This window comes from Leptinotarsa decemlineata, unplaced genomic scaffold, assembly GCF_025532065.1.
Source record: "Leptinotarsa decemlineata unplaced genomic scaffold, Ldec_3_MD MMD2_tig00026340_RagTag_RagTag, whole genome shotgun sequence".
Classification (NCBI taxonomy): Eukaryota; Metazoa; Arthropoda; class Insecta; order Coleoptera; family Chrysomelidae; genus Leptinotarsa; species Leptinotarsa decemlineata.
In genome coordinates this window covers 6,374,576-6,392,761 of record NW_027412694.1, presented here as the reverse complement: position 1 = coordinate 6,392,761, position 18,186 = coordinate 6,374,576, and the positions used below count along the sequence as shown (strand labels likewise).

Sequence of the window (18,186 nt, the reverse complement as noted above, 5' to 3'; positions counted from 1 at the left end):
GGATTTAGAAAACCTCACCCTAAGATTGCATTACGGAAGCCAGAGGCGACTTCAGCTGCACGGGCTCATGGGTTTAACTAAACTAATGTATCAAAGTTTTTTGACATTTTGGAAGGCATTCAGAAAGATCCAGAAAGATCCAGTCCAGTCCAAGTCGTCCAAGGTCTCTGCTCTAAACGGTCGGCGACAAGTTGGCTCTTTAACATCTGCTGAACGAGGCGTTCTTTCAACTTTTGTAGTCTGTGTTTCGGCTGGAGGGACATTTATACCACCCTTTGTGATTTTACCAAGGCGTAGATTGTAAGTTGAACTGCAAGATGGTGCACCTCCTGGATCAGCTTTTGCATGTCATCCTACTGGTTGGATGCAAATGGAAATATTCACCTCATGGTTTGACCACTTCTTGAAATTTTCAAAGCCAACAAAAGACGACCCGATTCTTCTGGTACTAGACGGTCATGTAACTCACACGAACAACTTAAACTTCATCGAAAAAGACAGAGACAATCATGTCACTGTTTTGTGCATTTCCCCCCACTGCAGTCATAAAATGCAGCCACTCGACGTTGCGTTTATGGCACATTTCAATACGTATTTTGTACAGATTCCAGATTCCAGCCGTACATCTAAATAATATTCAAATAGATAACGTACCAGCTTCTAAATTCCTTGGCTTGTTCATTGACAATAGTTTAAAATTCAACAATCATGTAGATACTTTGAAATCGGAGCTCTCCTCTGGATGTTATGCCATACGAGTAACTGCATTTGAGCTCGGATCTGCAGAAGCTAGAATGGTTTATCATTCCCTTTTTGAACCACACCTCCGTTATGGTATTTGCTTTTGGGGTGTGTGTTCTACCACATGCCTTCAATCAGTATTACTAATACAAAAACGTGCAATACGATGCATATGCAAAGCCAAGCCTAGGGACTCTTGTCGACCTCTTTTTGCCTCTAACAAAATCCTAACTGTGGTCTCCCTATTTATATACGAGACAATCTGCCTTGTCTTCAAAAATAGGGTATTAACAACTTGGACGCGCCAATGTATCAAACCAGGCAAAGATTCAGCTTTAAATTACCGCTGCCTTCTTCGTCGCTAGTTAAAGATTCCATTATTTACAACGGTCTTAAAATGTTCAATCACCTTCCTCAAGCTATAAGAACCATAAAGGACCTTAGAGCTCTTAAGAAAGAGTTGAAAGACTTGCTCTCTGGGAGACCTTATTATAGCTTAGCAGAATTCTATGATGATAATTTTAATTGAGAAGACTAATTGTAATATCTACGGTATTTTATTGATTTCATTTCATTCAATTTAGTTTAAATTGATTTTTTTACATTTTGTTGACCATGTTCTTATATCCCGAACGTTTGTTATTATTTACATGTCTCTTTTCAGTTCATGTTATAACCTACTTTTAGTGATTTTACTTTTGTGATTTCATGTATATGTTATTTATATTTCGCACAAGGCTTTGTCAATAAGAATTTATTCTTCAGACAATAAAGTATATTAAAAAAAAAAAAAAAAAAAAAAAAAAAAAAAAAAAAAAAAAAAAAAAAAACATAGAAAAGTTCTTAACGAATAATCCAGGACGGACAGTGACTCAATTCCAGGTTCCCCGGCTACTCGGTGAAGCGTTTTTGAAAGCAGCTTCACCAGTTATCGCCATAAAAGGCTTTAGAAAATGTAGAATCGTTCCAATCGACATAAATGTGTTTACATAACTGGATTATGCAGCTGCTGAAAGAACAGAAATAACTCTACAAGAAGACCCTGCGCCAGGAGAAGAGAACACCATCATACAAGTTTGTGCATCTTCATCTCAGACTGTCAACAACAGTAGCTCAACAGAAGTCATTGGCGGTTCTGAAAACCCCAATACCGCCTTCATCAGCTGGTTCCCTAGAAACAACTTCAAATTTGAATAGTCCACCAAACAAGAAGTCCACTTCATTTGCTGTAAGTCCACGTGAAATTGTTCCTGTATCCAAGGTCAATAGAATTATCAAAAGAGAAACTAAGTGGAAGAAAGGAACAGCGACAGTTCTAACATCCAGTCCATATAAGGCCACTCTTATGGCAATTAGGAAAAAAAAGAAAATAAAGAGACTGCGAATACCAGTGATTTCATAGTTTCACATACTTTTAGTAATGCCTATTTTTGTTCAAAACCCTAATACAATCGTTTTGAGTTCTGAAACTATATGAGTTTTATTTTTTCCATACTACCTAAATTCATTTAGGCAGTGGCCATTTTGCCCTACCTAGTGGCCTAAAGTGGCCACTTTGACAACTTTTGGTAAAGTCAAAATTTTGTACAAATAAGTTTGAAAATCAAATTGTTATTATTTTTGGATCAGGCCTAAGTAACCATACTGTTGAAGGGACTTATAAAATGTTTCAAAAAAGTTTAGGGGTGGAAAAAATAGATGTTCCTTAGGGTGGCCCACTATGCCCACCCCTTCCCTACAAGACCCTAAAATGTAGTATTTATGAAACCAATATACATTTCAAATTTGAATTCCTAATTCAATTCGTTTAAAAATTATTTAAGAAAAACACTCTAACAGAAGGAAATATAATCTGTATCATTATTTTAGAAAGCAATACTTGTGTAAAGCGGAAAATCAATACGAATATTCTTGATACAGAAATATGGAAATATCAAATTCAATTTTTCTTTCATGAAGATTATTCATTTCCGGCACTCAATAGCAATTCCTAATTGAAGAAATTAATAACTCTTATGTTGTATATAAGTACATATATTCGATTCATAGAGTCAATAGCTATTATTGCTGATATGATTGATATAATTGATGTTTAATAAGAAAGAAAGCTTTACTTAGTAGTAATAGTCTGGGTCACAAGATCCTTTTTTTTGGAACTTCTGTCCAAGGGCAACGAAAATTATGATCCACGGCTCATTCGATTTGGAATGGCCTCTAGCAACTTTTTGAAAAATTTCAAGAGATGCTTGAAAAAAATTGCAAAAGTTATAAACAATTTAGTAAAACAGGGGGGTTTGGGTTTTTGCAAATATCTCGGAAAATATTAAAGATATCCGTAATTTGAAAAAAATTCTTAAAGAGGAGGAAATATCCTAAAAAAAACACCTCCCGTAACTCTATCACCAATATTCATAGTTTTGATTTAGAGGAGAAAATAGCGCTAAAAGCGGGCGATGCGAGTCCCGCACGCGCTCACCGATACGGAGCGCGTACGAGACTCGCACGCGATACGGATTTTGGACCCATTAAATATCATTATTAATTCACTTACCTGCTAGATATATGAATAAACAAAAATCCATGGAAAACAAATTTCCCGTGATTATTTTATTAGATATGTTTTAGTTAAGCAACTAACTTTTACAAGTTTTAAATTTACATAAAAACCCTGATAATTTTTAAACTAAAAACCTCAAATTTTTTCACTACTTGTAGCCTTCAAAAAAGATTCCCGTTGAAAAAATTAAAAAATTTTGATTTTTCACTATGTTATTAATCAAAGACGTTAAAAAGTGAAAAATTCAATTGAAGCAATAAAAAAAATTGTTTTAATATTCAAATTCATTAGTATTCTTATTATTAAAAGTTACATAAAAATGATTTTTCATAATTTTAGCTCTATTTGTTTAAAAAATTGTTATAAACAAATGTATTTGAAATTTTTTTGGGGGCATTTTTATCAGTGATGAATATTATGATTTTCAAAAACAAAATCGTTTCTCAAAATACATTTTTATTGCTAAAAAACGCATGTCTCTCAAATAGTGACACATAGTTGTTTTTGTTTTTTTTTGGTAGTATTTAAAAAAAATATATCGTAAAAATTAATTTGTTTAAAACAAATTGTTTATTAAATAAATAAACTATAAATTAAAAAAAAGTTTTTTTCAGAATATTAAAGAGAAATAGAAATTATGATTAAAAAAAAATCGTTTTCAAAAAAATGTTTTCATTGCTTTAATTGAATTTTTCACTTTTTATCGTCTTTGATTATTAATAACAAAGTGGAAAATCAAAATTTTTTAATTTTTCCAACGGAAATCTTTTTTGAAGGCTTTCAAGAAAAGCTCCAAGAAGTGAAAAAAAAATGAGGTTTTTAGTTTGGAAATTATCAGGGTTTTTATCTAAATTTGAAACTTGTAAAAATTAGTTAATGAACCAAAATATGTATATCTTATAAAATAATCACGGAAAAAAAATTCTATGGATTTTCATTTATTCAAGTGTCTAGAAGGTATGTGATTTATTTTAATAATGATATTAAATGGGTTGAAATTATTTTTATTGTTCCAAGGCCCGTATGGATCAGCGCGTGCGGGACGCGCTTCGCTCGCTTTCAGCGCTATTTTCGTCTCTAAATTAAAATTATAAATATTGGTGATAGAGTTCCGGGAGGTGGATGAATTTCCTCCTCTTTAAGGATCTTTTTTCAAATTTCGAATATCTTTAATATATTCCAAGATACTCGCAAAAAACCAAACCCATCTTTTTATTACTAAATTGTTTATACTTTGTGCAATTTTTTCGAGCCCCTCTTGAAATTTTTCAAAAAGTTGCTAGAGGTCATTCTGAATCGTATAAGTCCTGGATCATAATTTTCGGTGCCCTTGGGCAGAAGTTCCAAAAGAAGGATCTTGTGACCCAGACTATAAAGTTCCGTTCTAAGAGCGCCTTAAGGATTTTCCTGTAGTGCTTGTGTTTTATCCGTTAAAAAAAAGGTTTTGAAGCTTAGAATAAGAATAAACCTACTTAAATTCCAAGTATACAGAAAGCCTCAATACAAATGTGACTATACTGAGTCGCAAATTCAAACATAATTCCGTAACGGGCTGTCGAAATTAAAAAACTGTAAAGATCATTGTATAGGGAATTAAAATAACTTTCATAAGAAACGTCAAAAGACCCCTTTCCTATTTGAAAAAAAGTTGATAGCGCCCTCTCGGTGTCAAGTAATGTCACAATATTGGCTTTTTATCAAATAAGTTTTTACAGTCACTAATTTTGGTCATAAATAAAAACTGAGCTTATTTCATTCATAATCAAAGGTGACATAGATGAATTACATGAAGTTATGCAATGTATCATTCTAAAATATAAATGTTATCTGGAAGTATTTTTTGTGGTTCTAAAGATCATTTACTTTCAGTGAGCATCATAACAAACAAATTAAAAAAATAAAAATGTTTAATAAAACTACTTATCCAAAAGTCATAGTTCACGAATTTCATTACTGAGCATTCCGAAACATGACTAATAAAACTGTTCGAGTACAGACTTGATGGAATTGTTTGATTAAAGTGGTGTGAATCAATACAGTGTGAACCTATCAAATACAAATGTACTCAAGTGACTTTCACTGTCTCGTAAAAATTCATTTTAATTATGTCTCCAATGGATATAACATCTGTAATTCGGAAAATTCATCAGTTATAAACTAGTGAATTTGCATTCATCTGTTTGAAATATTTTATTATAAACCAGCAAAGAAATGTAGTGAATTGTTTGAACGAGTAATGCTATATTTCAAAATAAGATTTATTTGTCAAGGGTATTTGAATAAGAGTGACACCATCAAATTTCATAAAAAGAAGCAGCCCAGAAGATTATTCAAAAATATTTCCTATTTTCATCATTACATTCAATTTCAAATAGTTTGAATATTGAGTGATTGAAAATAAAAAACTACCACCGTATATGGGACCTAAAATAACATTTTGTCGAATTTTCAACAATTTTCTACGTAAATCATCCCCTGAAAAAAAAACGCCGGCCGCCGCTGGTCGTCGTCAATAGTTTGTGACTCGTCCAAGATCGCGCTCAACTCAACCAGCGCTTCGCGATCATTTTAAATGTGGCGTCGTTACGAGAAACTTCCAGGACTTTCCCTATCGGGGAAAGTCCTGGAAGACTTCCATCACCATATATAAACACTACCAACAAGCAGATGGAGAAGTCTAGTTGAAATAGCGGTACGAAGTGATCTGATAAGGCGAAACACATTTGAGTATTAGTGTGAAGTTTCAGTTCTAGTGTTCGTGTTGTATTGTCATTGTAACAGTGAAATAAGTTGAGTTTAATAGTATGCTGTAGTCAATCATTGTCAAACCCACGAAGAAAACGTAACAGTATTATTTGGAAAATAGGTTATGCCAATTCACAGCTAAGCTTCGAGTTTAAACAATCTTTTGTTTCTTGAATAACCTGAATATTCCAGTGATTACCCTAGAATCAGAGAGTGTACTCTAGTAGTATGTGAGAAATCAGAATACATTGAGAATTTAAGTCGCATAAAACAATCGGTGGTTTATTTAGCTTGATCTTCAAGCTGTGAATCTCTAGTTAACAACAATTTAGCCTAAGTTTACGCTTGTTATCGTATTGAGCAAGTTTTTTGCTTCTAGTTTAAATATGTGAATGGTTATGTGAGGAACTGATAGTATCTCAACCTTTTCGATTATAATCTGTGACAAATCAGATTCAGTTTTGAAAGAAAAATGTTAGCATGTTTTTGGAATTATTAATAAATGGTTTTCTGAGAACAATTTATTTTTGAACGCGAAGAAAACATATTCAATGAGATTTCATCATCGGCAACGGGAATGTGATGTCATCAGTTTTAGAACAATTGATAATTCCGACACAGTAACAACAGAATGTACGAGCTTAAAATTTTTAGGTCTTCACATTGATGAATGTTTGAATTGGCAGAACCACTGTGAGTTCCTAATCAAAACAATTAATTCTACCTATTTCATATCGGTTTCGAAATATTAGGCAGGTTTTGAATGTTGATGCTGAGGCTGTACTATGCTCAGGTTGATTCCAGATTAAGATATGGAGTGTGCTTCTAGGGTCTTTCCTCTCGCTGCTCTGACGTCTTTACAGCACAAAAAAAACTTATACGTATCATTAGTGGCATAAGTAACCGTAATTCATGCAGAAATGCTTTTAAAAATTTTAGAATTATGCTTGTCTGTTTTTGAGAATAGAAACAAATTGTTTATACCAAATAAATGTAAGCATAATATTGATACAAGACAAAAAAACAATATTTTTGTATCATTCGCAAAAACTAAATTAGCTTTTGTATCACCCGATCAGATGACTCCACGTGCCTATAATTTGCTTCCAGATATTATAAAAAAATCCAAAACCATGTATATCTTCAAAAGAAAACTCAAGGATTTTCTTGTTAATAACTGTTATTATCGCTATGAAGACTTTATGTGTATTAGTAGTTAGTTGTCATTATCTTTTTTTTTTCAGGAACTTCTAGTCTCCGATCTCCGATCAAATTTTATAACTTTGTCAAAAATAAGGAAAATAAAGATTTATTATTATTATTATTATTTTCACCGTAGTGTGCGCTGGTCAGGCCCTATCCCCCGAATCCCCGATACATTTGGGAGGGCGCGCCAGCATAATCAACCAATGACCACTCCCCACACCGTGAGGTAAGTGATCATTGGGTCCGAGAATCATGTGCCCTGAGCAAAAGCAGTGAGCCAAGAATGACAGCCTTCTGCATCTGTGCGGCTAAGATTTCTGCCTTAGTGCGGCAAGCCGGTATGATTTTTAGATTCGAGAGTAAAGAAGACATCATTCCACCAAGGACTCCAATAATCAGAACGACCATCTTGACAGAGTGATCTGGATAGAGTCTGTGGTGTTCATAGAGAAAATCTCGATATTTTTTCCGTTTCTCCTCCTCTTTTCTGACGATATTCGTCTCGCCAGGAGCTGAAAACTCCACGACAAATATCGTTTTGGTCTGGTGGTCGAGAAGGACTACATCAGGCTCATTAGCTTGTATGAGCCTGAGGGTGGGGAACGAATAGTTTCAATAAATTCGGCACTTCTCGTTCCCCACAACGGATTCAATATCCCCCGGATCGTAGGGCAACACCGGTGTCTCGTCAATACCGTAAGAGTGCCGTAGATGGTAATATAGCACTCTTTGGGCCGCGTTATGTCGATGTATATAGACCGATACCGCATATGCTGGACATGCTAATAGCAAGTGCATTAGGGTCTCGGGCGCCTCGCGGCAGGCCCTGCACCTTGTGTCAGGGGTTCATCATGGCAAGCCATGATGAACCCCTCAGTTTCCGACTTCAGCCCACTCGACCTGAGAAAAGCGAACGTCAGGCGCTTTGATAAGCCAAGGTCTTCAATGTTATTGAAGAAGACCCCATGCATCGGCTTATCCCTGTGTCTCCGCAGAAGTAAGGTGATCTCTGCGGCTTTTATCTGAGCTTTTTGCTGAACGGGTTCCAACTCGGTGACAGAGTTGTAGTCACCTCGTTCAGAGTCGAATACTATACCGAGTTCATCAGCTGCTCGAGCAGCTGCCCTAAGGAGAAATGCTCCAATTCCTGCTCTCTCATGGTCACGGACCATGCAGAGAAGGGGATCCGAACTCCTGACGACTTTACAGGCTGTATCCAGTACCATTCTGTCATGTAGACACTCCAAACTCAAAAGTCCACGACCTCCCTGTTGTCAGGGGAAGTACAACCGTGGAACGGACGATTTGGGATGCAAACTTATTATTATTAGTATTATTATTATATTATGAATGAAGAGCAAAAAAATCAGTGACAGAGTACAAAATTGAAATGATCTAGAAAAATGTAAACATTTCAAGTAGTTATGTTAGGTTAGGTCCAAAGTGAGTGGGTCTATTCGACTCTCCACCGCAACCCGCAACGGTTTATTGTGGCTCACGCCTATTCACATTCGACCAAATAAACCCAGCTTCTTAACGAAGACGATTAGTTTGTATGGTGAGTGGTCTTTCAGATCAGATGATAAGAGTACGGTTCTGCCGAACTCTCAACACTTGAGCGCAAACGTTTCCTAACCTGCTCATGGGGGGTTTGTTCCTCCACTTGAGACAGATTCTGCGTACGCCGTTCAAGAATTTGGTGCAAGGTGCAAGGTACCCCGCTCAGTCGTTTCCTAGCTGCACCACCGAACCTTTTTTTTTAGGTTCAGTTATTGAATCAAAAGTTGGAGAGTTGAGAAGCTCTCGCTACTGATCTAAATTTACAGGGAGGTCAGTTGGAGTCGTAAACTCGACATCCATCTCCTCTGTAGACTCGCTCCTGATCTAAATTTACAGGGAGGTCAGTTGTAGTCGTAAACTCGACAACCATCTCCTCAGTAGGGGGGTAATATAACCAGCAGCGCCGATCGCATTTGAAGTAGTACTGATAGTCTGATAGGTATCGAAAATTTTGCTGTGGCAAATAACGGACCGCTCAGTTAGAAGAAACATTTTTTTCTAAATCGTTGTAACATCATGCAGTATTTATATTGTTTTTTTTCAACTTTTATGAAGGAATTATTGTTAGTTGTTTCTTATGTCGAAAATGAAAACTTGAATAGTTCTTCCTGTGAGACAGTTTTAAAAGTTTTTACTTCAGTTGTTTTTTTTTGTTTTTGATAACAATAATAACATATCTGAAGTTTTATTATAGAAAACACTAATCAGCGACCACAGACTCGGCCAATATAAATATGATAACAGAACTTATAAACAACCAATCAGGTTCTGATAAACGAAAATATTTTGAAAAATTAATGGGGATTATCTCATAGGACTTCCCCTTGAACACATATCGGATGAATCTTTTTTTGTTGTAGGAACATGAACGAGATTTGCCCTCTGTCTTTCACTGCAGCATTCACTGCTAGTCAACTAGTAGAAACCAAACCCCAAAAACTATGTATTCGTGATCCGACACTAGACAGCCATGTTTCGACCCAAAATGGGTCTCAACAATGTTGTTAGGCTGAACCACGAATGCATTGCTGAACTTCGGAAGCAGTCTAGTCCAGAAATGTAGTCATGGTTCAGCCTGGCACTATTGATGAGACATATCGTGGGTCGAATCAGCACTGTTTGATGTTGGATCACGAATGCTTTCTTTTGGTCTCTGGTTTCTAACTGTTGACTTGAACTGTCGAAGCTTGGTTTTGAAATAGACCGCCTTGGGAAATCTCGTGCATATTTTATATTCATATATTGAGTCTTCTGTTGATATCACAAGTGGCGTCTTTGTAGAGAATTTTTTTTAACCATTACTTACGCGTAACCGAATTGGCCGATTTGCAGTTTTGTTTTGTCGTCGAACCAAATGATTGTTAGTTATGCACGACGACAAGCTGTATCGCGTATCTTTACATATTGCATGTGGCGTTATTTCGACCTCGTAATTGATACGTCCAACTAACCAAAACTAATGAATATATGAGAGAAATCCTATATGATTCCACTTTAAAAAAATGTGATTTCGTTTCTTGGTGTTTTCAATCTTCCACGAATTGAAAAAAAATCTAAATCAGCCGAGAATCTACTGAAGTGTAATTAAGGGACAAATTGAAACGTTCGCCCACAAAAGTTACTTCATAATATGAGTATCTGAACAAATTATATAGTCAGTAACTTTTCAAGGGGAACTTTTCAGTATATGCCTTCATTCAGGGCCGGATTTAGGGAAGGGGAGCGGAGCTACTGAGAGTACTCGCACAAACATAATAATTTTTTATCGATATATCAGAAAGCCCTGATTGCATGTTTCCATTTACTATCAATTTTTTATTTGATCGAGCATTTCAGCGGCAATAAATACTTTTTTTTAATGTGTAATTTGTACCCAAGAGTTGAAGACAAATAAAACAAGTAAAAAAATACCAAAAACGGTTGACCCTGCAGATCATCCTTACAACTTCTTGCTTCTTCGAGCTCAAAATTTAAAAAAATATTTGACGAAATCACTTGATTGGAAATTTTTAAACGACAGTATCTATTGAACGGGTTGATTTTCGCCCGCTTTCCCTGTTTGAAAATTTTTAATTATCTAAGCGTAAAGTTGAAAATTTTTAATTATCTAAGCGTAAAGTTGAAAATTCAACTTTTATAAAAAAAATCAAGGGACCCATCAAGCGGCCTCCAGACTTTCAAATCTGGCCCTGTCCTTTATTCACTCGAACAGATTCTCTATTGTTTAATATTAATTGTTTTTAAGACCGGGGAAGGTTAAAAGCCCAAACAAATCAAGAAACAGTATTCAAAAAATATATAGTTTTATTTTTGGTAAGTAGGTACAAAAAGTAACCCACAAATTTTGACACCTACAATTTAGAAGTGTCACTTCATATGAAAAAATTGATAAATGACATTTCAGGCATTGAAACAGAAACAGTTTGCTAATTTTATGTCACGTTTGTCTAAATAAAAATATGTAAATAGCTGGATAGGCCTTGAGATACGGGTAAATTTTAACTAATGAGAAACTAGGTATACACATTCTGTTTGAAAATGGTTGACAATGTTTCATGGTGAATTTTATTAGCTCGGACTTCCATTGTCTAATGTGATTTGAAATCTCTGAAAGAACAAATAAAATTAAAATGATTAGCTACAAATATCAATTATATAGATTATAGACCAATAAAAACGTGAAATGAAATTACAATAAAATCAGAATGAACAAAATATTGAAAATTGAACATTTACATATTGAAATAAAAAAGTTTTCGAACCAAATTAATCCACCGTTTCAATTGTTAGTATCCACAATCGTCTTCGAGTTATGACTGGATTATTCCTCCGAGAGACGACTATGTATAGGTCATTCGAGTTGATGAGTCCAAAATGCTCTGCTATTCCCGATTTGCTGGTTTCTCCTCGCTGTGTGTATTTCTTGTGCTCGGCAATGCTGATTTTCAATGGCCTGATTTTCGTGTGGCTGCTATGGATGGTGTTACCGGTCCAAAGCAGGTTCTGATCTTGTACTTGGACCCAATTCTTCTTATCCTTTCCGACAATCCTCAAATGTGGGGAAGTGGAAGCACTGGTTGTGACGGCTTCTCGTCCTTGCTCGTCTCTTGCTGTCTTCTAGCCAAAGTCTGTTCCACCAACACTTTGGAGTAACCATTCCGTTGAAGATCTTCCTTAATGATGCCTAGTTCCCTATCGAGACCTTTCTTCGTATTGCAGATTCCGAAAGCACGATCCACAAGACTATTGATGATTCCTCTTTTGGTATAGATTGATGGTGATTGGATTCGTGATTCAGATACTGTCAGATACTGGTTTGAAGACTCTTTTTTAACTTTTTATTTTTTTGTAATTTCATTTTACGTTTTTATTGCTCAATATAATAGATATTGGTATCTAATCATTTCAATTAAATTGGTTCTTTCAGAGATTTGAAATCACATTAGAATCATATTGAACAATGGAAGTCCAAACTAATAAATATACTCATTCTATATCGGTCGGTCGGTAGCCAAGCGGTTCGGCGTGGATGCTTTATTCACTCACTCGAATTGACTGCCGTGTTGGTCGGTGGTTCAAGCCCTAGTCTGAACGATCGATCTTCACTTGCTATCGTCCAACCCGTGTTAGATTTCACACGTTAAAAGGTAAGACCTCGTTAATCCTCAGCTCGCACAAGTTTCGACTTCTGAGGGTTGTCGTTCGTAGAGAAGCGACAGCTGGTTAACGGAAAAACAGATTTTCAATATCATTGATTTTGAAAAACAAGTAATTTTATTCGATATTTTCCAAATGAAAATACGGGTGTATCATACTTCTGTTTAAGAATAGTTGTAAACATCAAAATAACAACGAATAAAATAAATTGGGAAGGTTCCTCCCTTTTTTCCTTTCCGATCCCCAAGAATACCAATGCTCATTTTTGAGCCAAGGATCACAACCAATGTGAAGGCAGCCATGGGTTGCAGCCATGGGTTTCAGCCACGAATTTGGGGAATTTACCGCAAACGGAAATGAGTATGTGAAGCCACCAGTGGCTATGGCTCGTCATGGAAATTTGTCTCTAATGATATTCATTGCCAGCTACGAAATCGTTAAAGATAAATCGATAATAATGTACCTTTTTTTGACAGATACAACAATTAATGTTTTATGAATGTTCAATACTTGAAATTAATATCAATTGGATCAACTATGACTGAAAAATATGCATGGAACAATAGTTTTCAGCATGTCTTACTACTTCTACATAATCCTATATTTTGTTGCGGAAAAATTCATTCCCCCCATAACCCTTCGTACTATTTTGATTGAAAAAATCATATCTTCTGAAAAAATTGCACTTTGAAGCACCCCCGGCAATCCATCATATTATTTAGATAAAAAAACATATTTTATAAAAAAATATCACTGCTGGGGATACTTTTACATACAGTGAATTTCTTTAATGTCCTCCCCCTTTTATATTTTGAACGGGTCAACTAAAAAAATTTTGGATAATGAAATTAATGCATGAATAGATACTTTATTTTGAAGTGAAATTGACAGATGAAACTTTCAAAATGGCGACTAGAGGCCAGCTGGGAAAAGAATCAAATGGAAAGAAAGGGTCTTGTAAAAGTCCAAAGGTGCCAAATCTGGCGAGCGGGCTGGCCATTCTGTAGGACCTCGACGGTCAATCTAACGTCAATCAATAGTTTCTTAATTGTCTGGAGTAATGTGGTGGTGCGCCATCTTGTTGTAATACAATGTCCATATCGAATTCATTAGGATTCGCTTCGACGATTTCAGTGATGAGAGGGTCAACAGTAGTTTCCAGCATATTCAAATACAGCTGTTGAATTTTGATCAATTAATACAGGTCCTACAATATGGTTTCCCAATATTCCTGCCCAAACGTTAATTTTTTCTAGATATTGGGTATGTGTTTCCCGGAAAACGTGAGGGTTGGTGCAACTTCAATAATGGTAATTTTGTCTGTAAACATTGCCGTTTACAAAAATGTACATTCGTCACTAAAACAAATATTGTGGAGATAGGTAGGAGGCCTTGCAATGGTTTCCGTCATGATTTCGCAGAATTCTGTTCTTCGATCGGGGTCATCATCAGTTAATTGGATGATACCTATTCCTCTTCAAAAGTCTGCACACAGTAGAAGTACAACCATCTTATATCAAGGTATAAATTCAGAAAATTATAAAAAATTACCAACATTACTGAAACGAAAATCAGTAGTTTTTCAGACTAAAAAAGGGAAAACTTCTTCTAGCGAAGATATCAATAAATCTTTCTCGTAGTAATTTCATTACATTCTGTAATTTGAGGTTGTTTTAGTTGATTATTATAATTTTCGATAAATATGTACTGCGTATAGATTGAACAATAATGTATTGTATGAAGTATTTGTTAGAATAAAATAATAGTGTTTTTACAAATATGTAGGTATGTCATGTAACAAAATTTTCCAACAAAAAAACGTCAACGGAAATTTTCATCAGTCGTGGATAAAGTATAGTATTCTACTCGCGTATAATAGCTATTATTCTCTCCATGATTTAGGCCATAAACTTCATCTCTTGAATAGCCATCATCATACGCTCCTTGAATAATATACTATTAAAAATTATACATTTGAATAAAACGAAAACACCAATGAACTAATCAGAATCATAAAAAATGTGCCAAAATGTGTTTTCATAGTATTTCCATCTGCATACGCTCAAACCAAATCTGTTCAAAAAAAATCTGTGTTTCCGTTAACCAGCTGTCTCACCTCTACGAACGAAAACCCTCAGAAGTCGAAACTTGTGCGAGCTAAGGATTAAAGAGGTCTTACCTTTTAACGTGTGATTCCACGAGTTGGAAGATAGCAAGTGAAAATCGATCGTCCTGACTAGGGCTTGAACCACCGACCAAACGACAGTCAATTCGAGTGAGTGAACAAAGCACCCACGTCGAACCGCCTGCCTACCGACCCAAGTAATACTTAATTGTGAGATTTTCACTGAGCAGTGTACAAAAACGCAAGATGAGTTTCACTTCCCAATAGCTCGTTCAATGAAACCATGCCTGAAGAAGCCATTTATATAGTGAAGCATGTGTTGGCATTTTGTAAACTGTTTAGTGAAAATCCCACAACAAATAGGGTTACTTAAATACATATCCGAAATTTCATCATATATCAAACAAGTCCTCATTTTAAAAATCAAATAACACTCAAAGTAGGTTAACTTTAGTAATGATATCAGTAAGAAATATGGAAATTAATAAACACAAGACCTAGTAGGTATTAGAAACTTACCGAAAATCCTGTAAATGAGGCACTTTTTTTCTTCTTTTGGATAGGAGAGGTCACTTGTATAAACTTTGTCTTCAGCCATTTTTTAAAAACTTCACAAAAAATTATTCCTCTGATTTTCGGTAATATTAACAATCCATCATATATTTACAATTATTCTATTGGGATTACCCAAATCGCCAAAACGCAATCCAATTGAGAACTGTTAATAATAAAAAATAAATAATTAATGAAAACCAGATCAAAAAATCAATTGAATAAAATCTGGCACGATATTTTTTATCGTCTGAAACAAGAGAAGCCGGTATCAGTAATGTTTATGGTATGAAGTGGCCTGCTGAACTGACTAAAAAATGACAAGCAAAAGTGATAAATTAATATTGATGATGAATGATAATGACGAATACGTGAATAATTAATTGAATGGGAAGCACTGTTAGTAGTATACGATAGGATCTATATTTTGAACATATAACTAATGATAAATCTCTCTAAACCAAAATATTTTTTTAATAATCACAAATCTGGTGAAATTTGTAATGTTGTGAATATGAAATTAAAATGATATTTTTCTTGAATCAATTGAAACAACTAGAGTCCTTGTAATCATTAAAACAGACGTTAATATAATCATAATTGGCATAAAAAAAAGTTTATTGAAATTGAAAGATTCAAAATTTCAAAAATATAACCTACATTTTCGACTTGCTGACCGGTGTAACAACAAAATCTACGATCAAAGTACATAAACTAACCTTTAAATTGACTATCATATATGAATTATTACTAAGGAAAATTGGCCACTGTATCCCCATTTTTTAAGAACATAAAAATTATTGGACAACTACCCCTCCTATCTTCTCCACTCACTTGTAATTTATTGATTTTATTTCATAGATCATGAAAGAACGATAAGAAATGACATCTGACATGAAACATGAAATCCGACAGATTGTGACATAGAATATTACATGATATCCAAATTATGACATTACATAACAGATGTTCCAGGCCAAAACTGTATGTTAAAACTTGATTGAACATGTAGGAAAAAGGAGTAGCTACCGTGTTTTGATTATGCTGTATATCCGGAACAAGTGCTATGCAATGTCTCCGAAACCAGTGAATGATTAATAGTCCAAACAAACCTGCTTTCATAATCTGTTCAAAGACGATGTGTTCAAATTTGTATACACACTTTTTTCGTTTCCATGTTGGTTGCTGTAGGCGGGCTCTCAAATTTAACAAACAATCCTGATGTTTTGCTTCAACCAATAAAAACGCGCTAACGTTTCAAATAAACCAGTAAATGAATCCATCAAATGAATCGGTGTAATCATCCTTGAATTCAAGAACTCGTTTTGTGTTTGGCATGGTCACAAATGAGGTATTGTATTTCATGGTGCAATCGATGGAGCGTGCTCCTCCTAACTAATAGCTGTTTCGTTGGTAAAACTAGTGCTAAGGAATTTTTTTTCCAAATGGATTAAATTTCCGGTGATTCAAATCCAATGCGAATCACTACTTTCGCACAGACACCGCTCTTAGAGCCCCTCAAGGATTTTCCTGTAGTGCTTGTGTTTTGTTTAAAAAAAATTGGGAAACCAGATTTATGTGAATTGCACTCAGTATATATTTTTCAGCATGATCTGTAGTTGTGTAGGTTCAGTGCTTGGTAGAACGATGGTGCGTAAAGTAAAGATACATATGTTGAATCAATTATTTTCACCACTTTCATCGAGTGATGGTAGAGAAATTTGAATAATAATTAAAATACCCGTAGCAACTTTCAGCACATGATAAAAAATCAGTAATAATGAAGGAAGATAAAAATGAAACCTCTGGCGTAGAATAAACCCAAAACGAGCACTTTTTCGATTCACCAGAAATGCAATAATTGTCTCGACGCGCACTTCATCAACCAAATTGGCGTCTTAAGGAAATGAAAAAAATTTCATTATAAATATATCTTTAGGGCTGCACCATTGTCGAAATGTGTTGGTACGATACGAAGGAAGCACTGCTTCCTTCATATTATAGCAAAAAATGCTATAATTTACACAAACTGCATCAGCCAATTAATTTTACTCATGCCCTTAGTCACCGTTTTCTCTGTAAAGCCAAGCTTGCGTAAGCCCGCTCAAAAGTCAAGCCAAGCTTAAATGTTTGTGGAACATTAAACGTAGCTTAGTCAAGCGCCAAATTAACTTGGCAACGTTGTATCTTTTCGGGGATAATTACTGTTCACGCGTCAATTTTCAAATTACGAGAACTGAATATTAGATGAATTTAATAAAAATTGGGGTTTCGATGGTTTACTTTTACGTTGTTGTCGAAAAGTATCAGAATCAGACGAAAGGACATACTTACCAGTGAATTTTCATATCTATTACAAGCGAAATGAATAAAAAAAAGTAAGGGTTCCAAAGTTTACCTCAACAGAGAATTCATTTTTGCAATTCATTCATAGCCCCTGTATTGCAAAATAAGATCCAACTGACCACGTATAGAGAGAGAAATGTTCTACTCAGGACTACCTGCATCTCGGCCGATGGCCAGATCTGCTGAACAATAATAATACTATTAAACCACTTATAAATTTTCTATTTTACAGTTTTATCTTATGTGATTGTATTAAAAAAAGTAAAAACAATTGAATGATTTTTTACCATATCATCCATCTCCTCGAAATAGTTGGGCCTCCTAAAAACTATTCGTGGAAATCCAAAATCAATGATGTCTAAGATGACATTATTGACTTCTAGTGATTTCATCTTCTAGTTAGGAATCACACGTTAAAAGATAAAACCTCGTTAATCCTTAGCTCGCACAAGTTTCGGCTTCTGAGGGTTGTCGTTCGTAGGGGTGCGACAGCTGGTTAACGGAAAAACAGAAAAAAAAAACAGTTCCATCATTCTGCAACTACTGATTTTCAATTTTACAAGCCCGTTTACTGAAACATTTCAGCAAAACGACACATTATTTTCAAAACTAAAGAATGAAAAGTAAGGTTCTGATGTCTACATAAGCTTGGCTTTACATATACAGCCACCGAATTTGGCTGCTTACATTTAAGCGA

General features: G+C 35.0%; 1 protein-coding gene and 1 long non-coding RNA gene across 3 annotated transcripts in view; one reads left to right on the top strand and one right to left on the bottom strand.

The window, feature by feature from the left end:
• MFS17 (Major Facilitator Superfamily Transporter 17) overlaps positions 1 to 16,019 on the bottom strand; it is a 186,387-nt gene extending 170,368 nt beyond the window's left edge. Inside the window, exons 1-2 of one of the 2 annotated variants that reach the window (XM_074183668.1) lie at positions 15,863 to 16,019; positions 15,111 to 15,309 (exon numbers count right to left, since the gene is read on the bottom strand). In XM_074183668.1, the coding sequence (XP_074039769.1) occupies positions 15,111 to 15,189 (79 nt within the window). In that variant the 5' untranslated portion in view covers positions 15,190 to 15,309; positions 15,863 to 16,019. Of the gene's footprint in view, positions 1 to 15,110; positions 15,310 to 15,803 lie in introns of both variants that reach the window. The other variant, XM_074183669.1, reaches the window with a different exon arrangement.
• Positions 16,020 to 17,320: 1,301 nt separating this feature from the next.
• On the top strand, positions 17,321 to 17,760 carry LOC141485925 (uncharacterized). The gene is made up of 2 exons (XR_012467538.1): positions 17,321 to 17,521; positions 17,578 to 17,760. It is a non-coding gene; the product is annotated as an uncharacterized lncRNA (long non-coding RNA).
• The last annotated feature ends 426 nt before the right edge of the window (positions 17,761 to 18,186 follow it).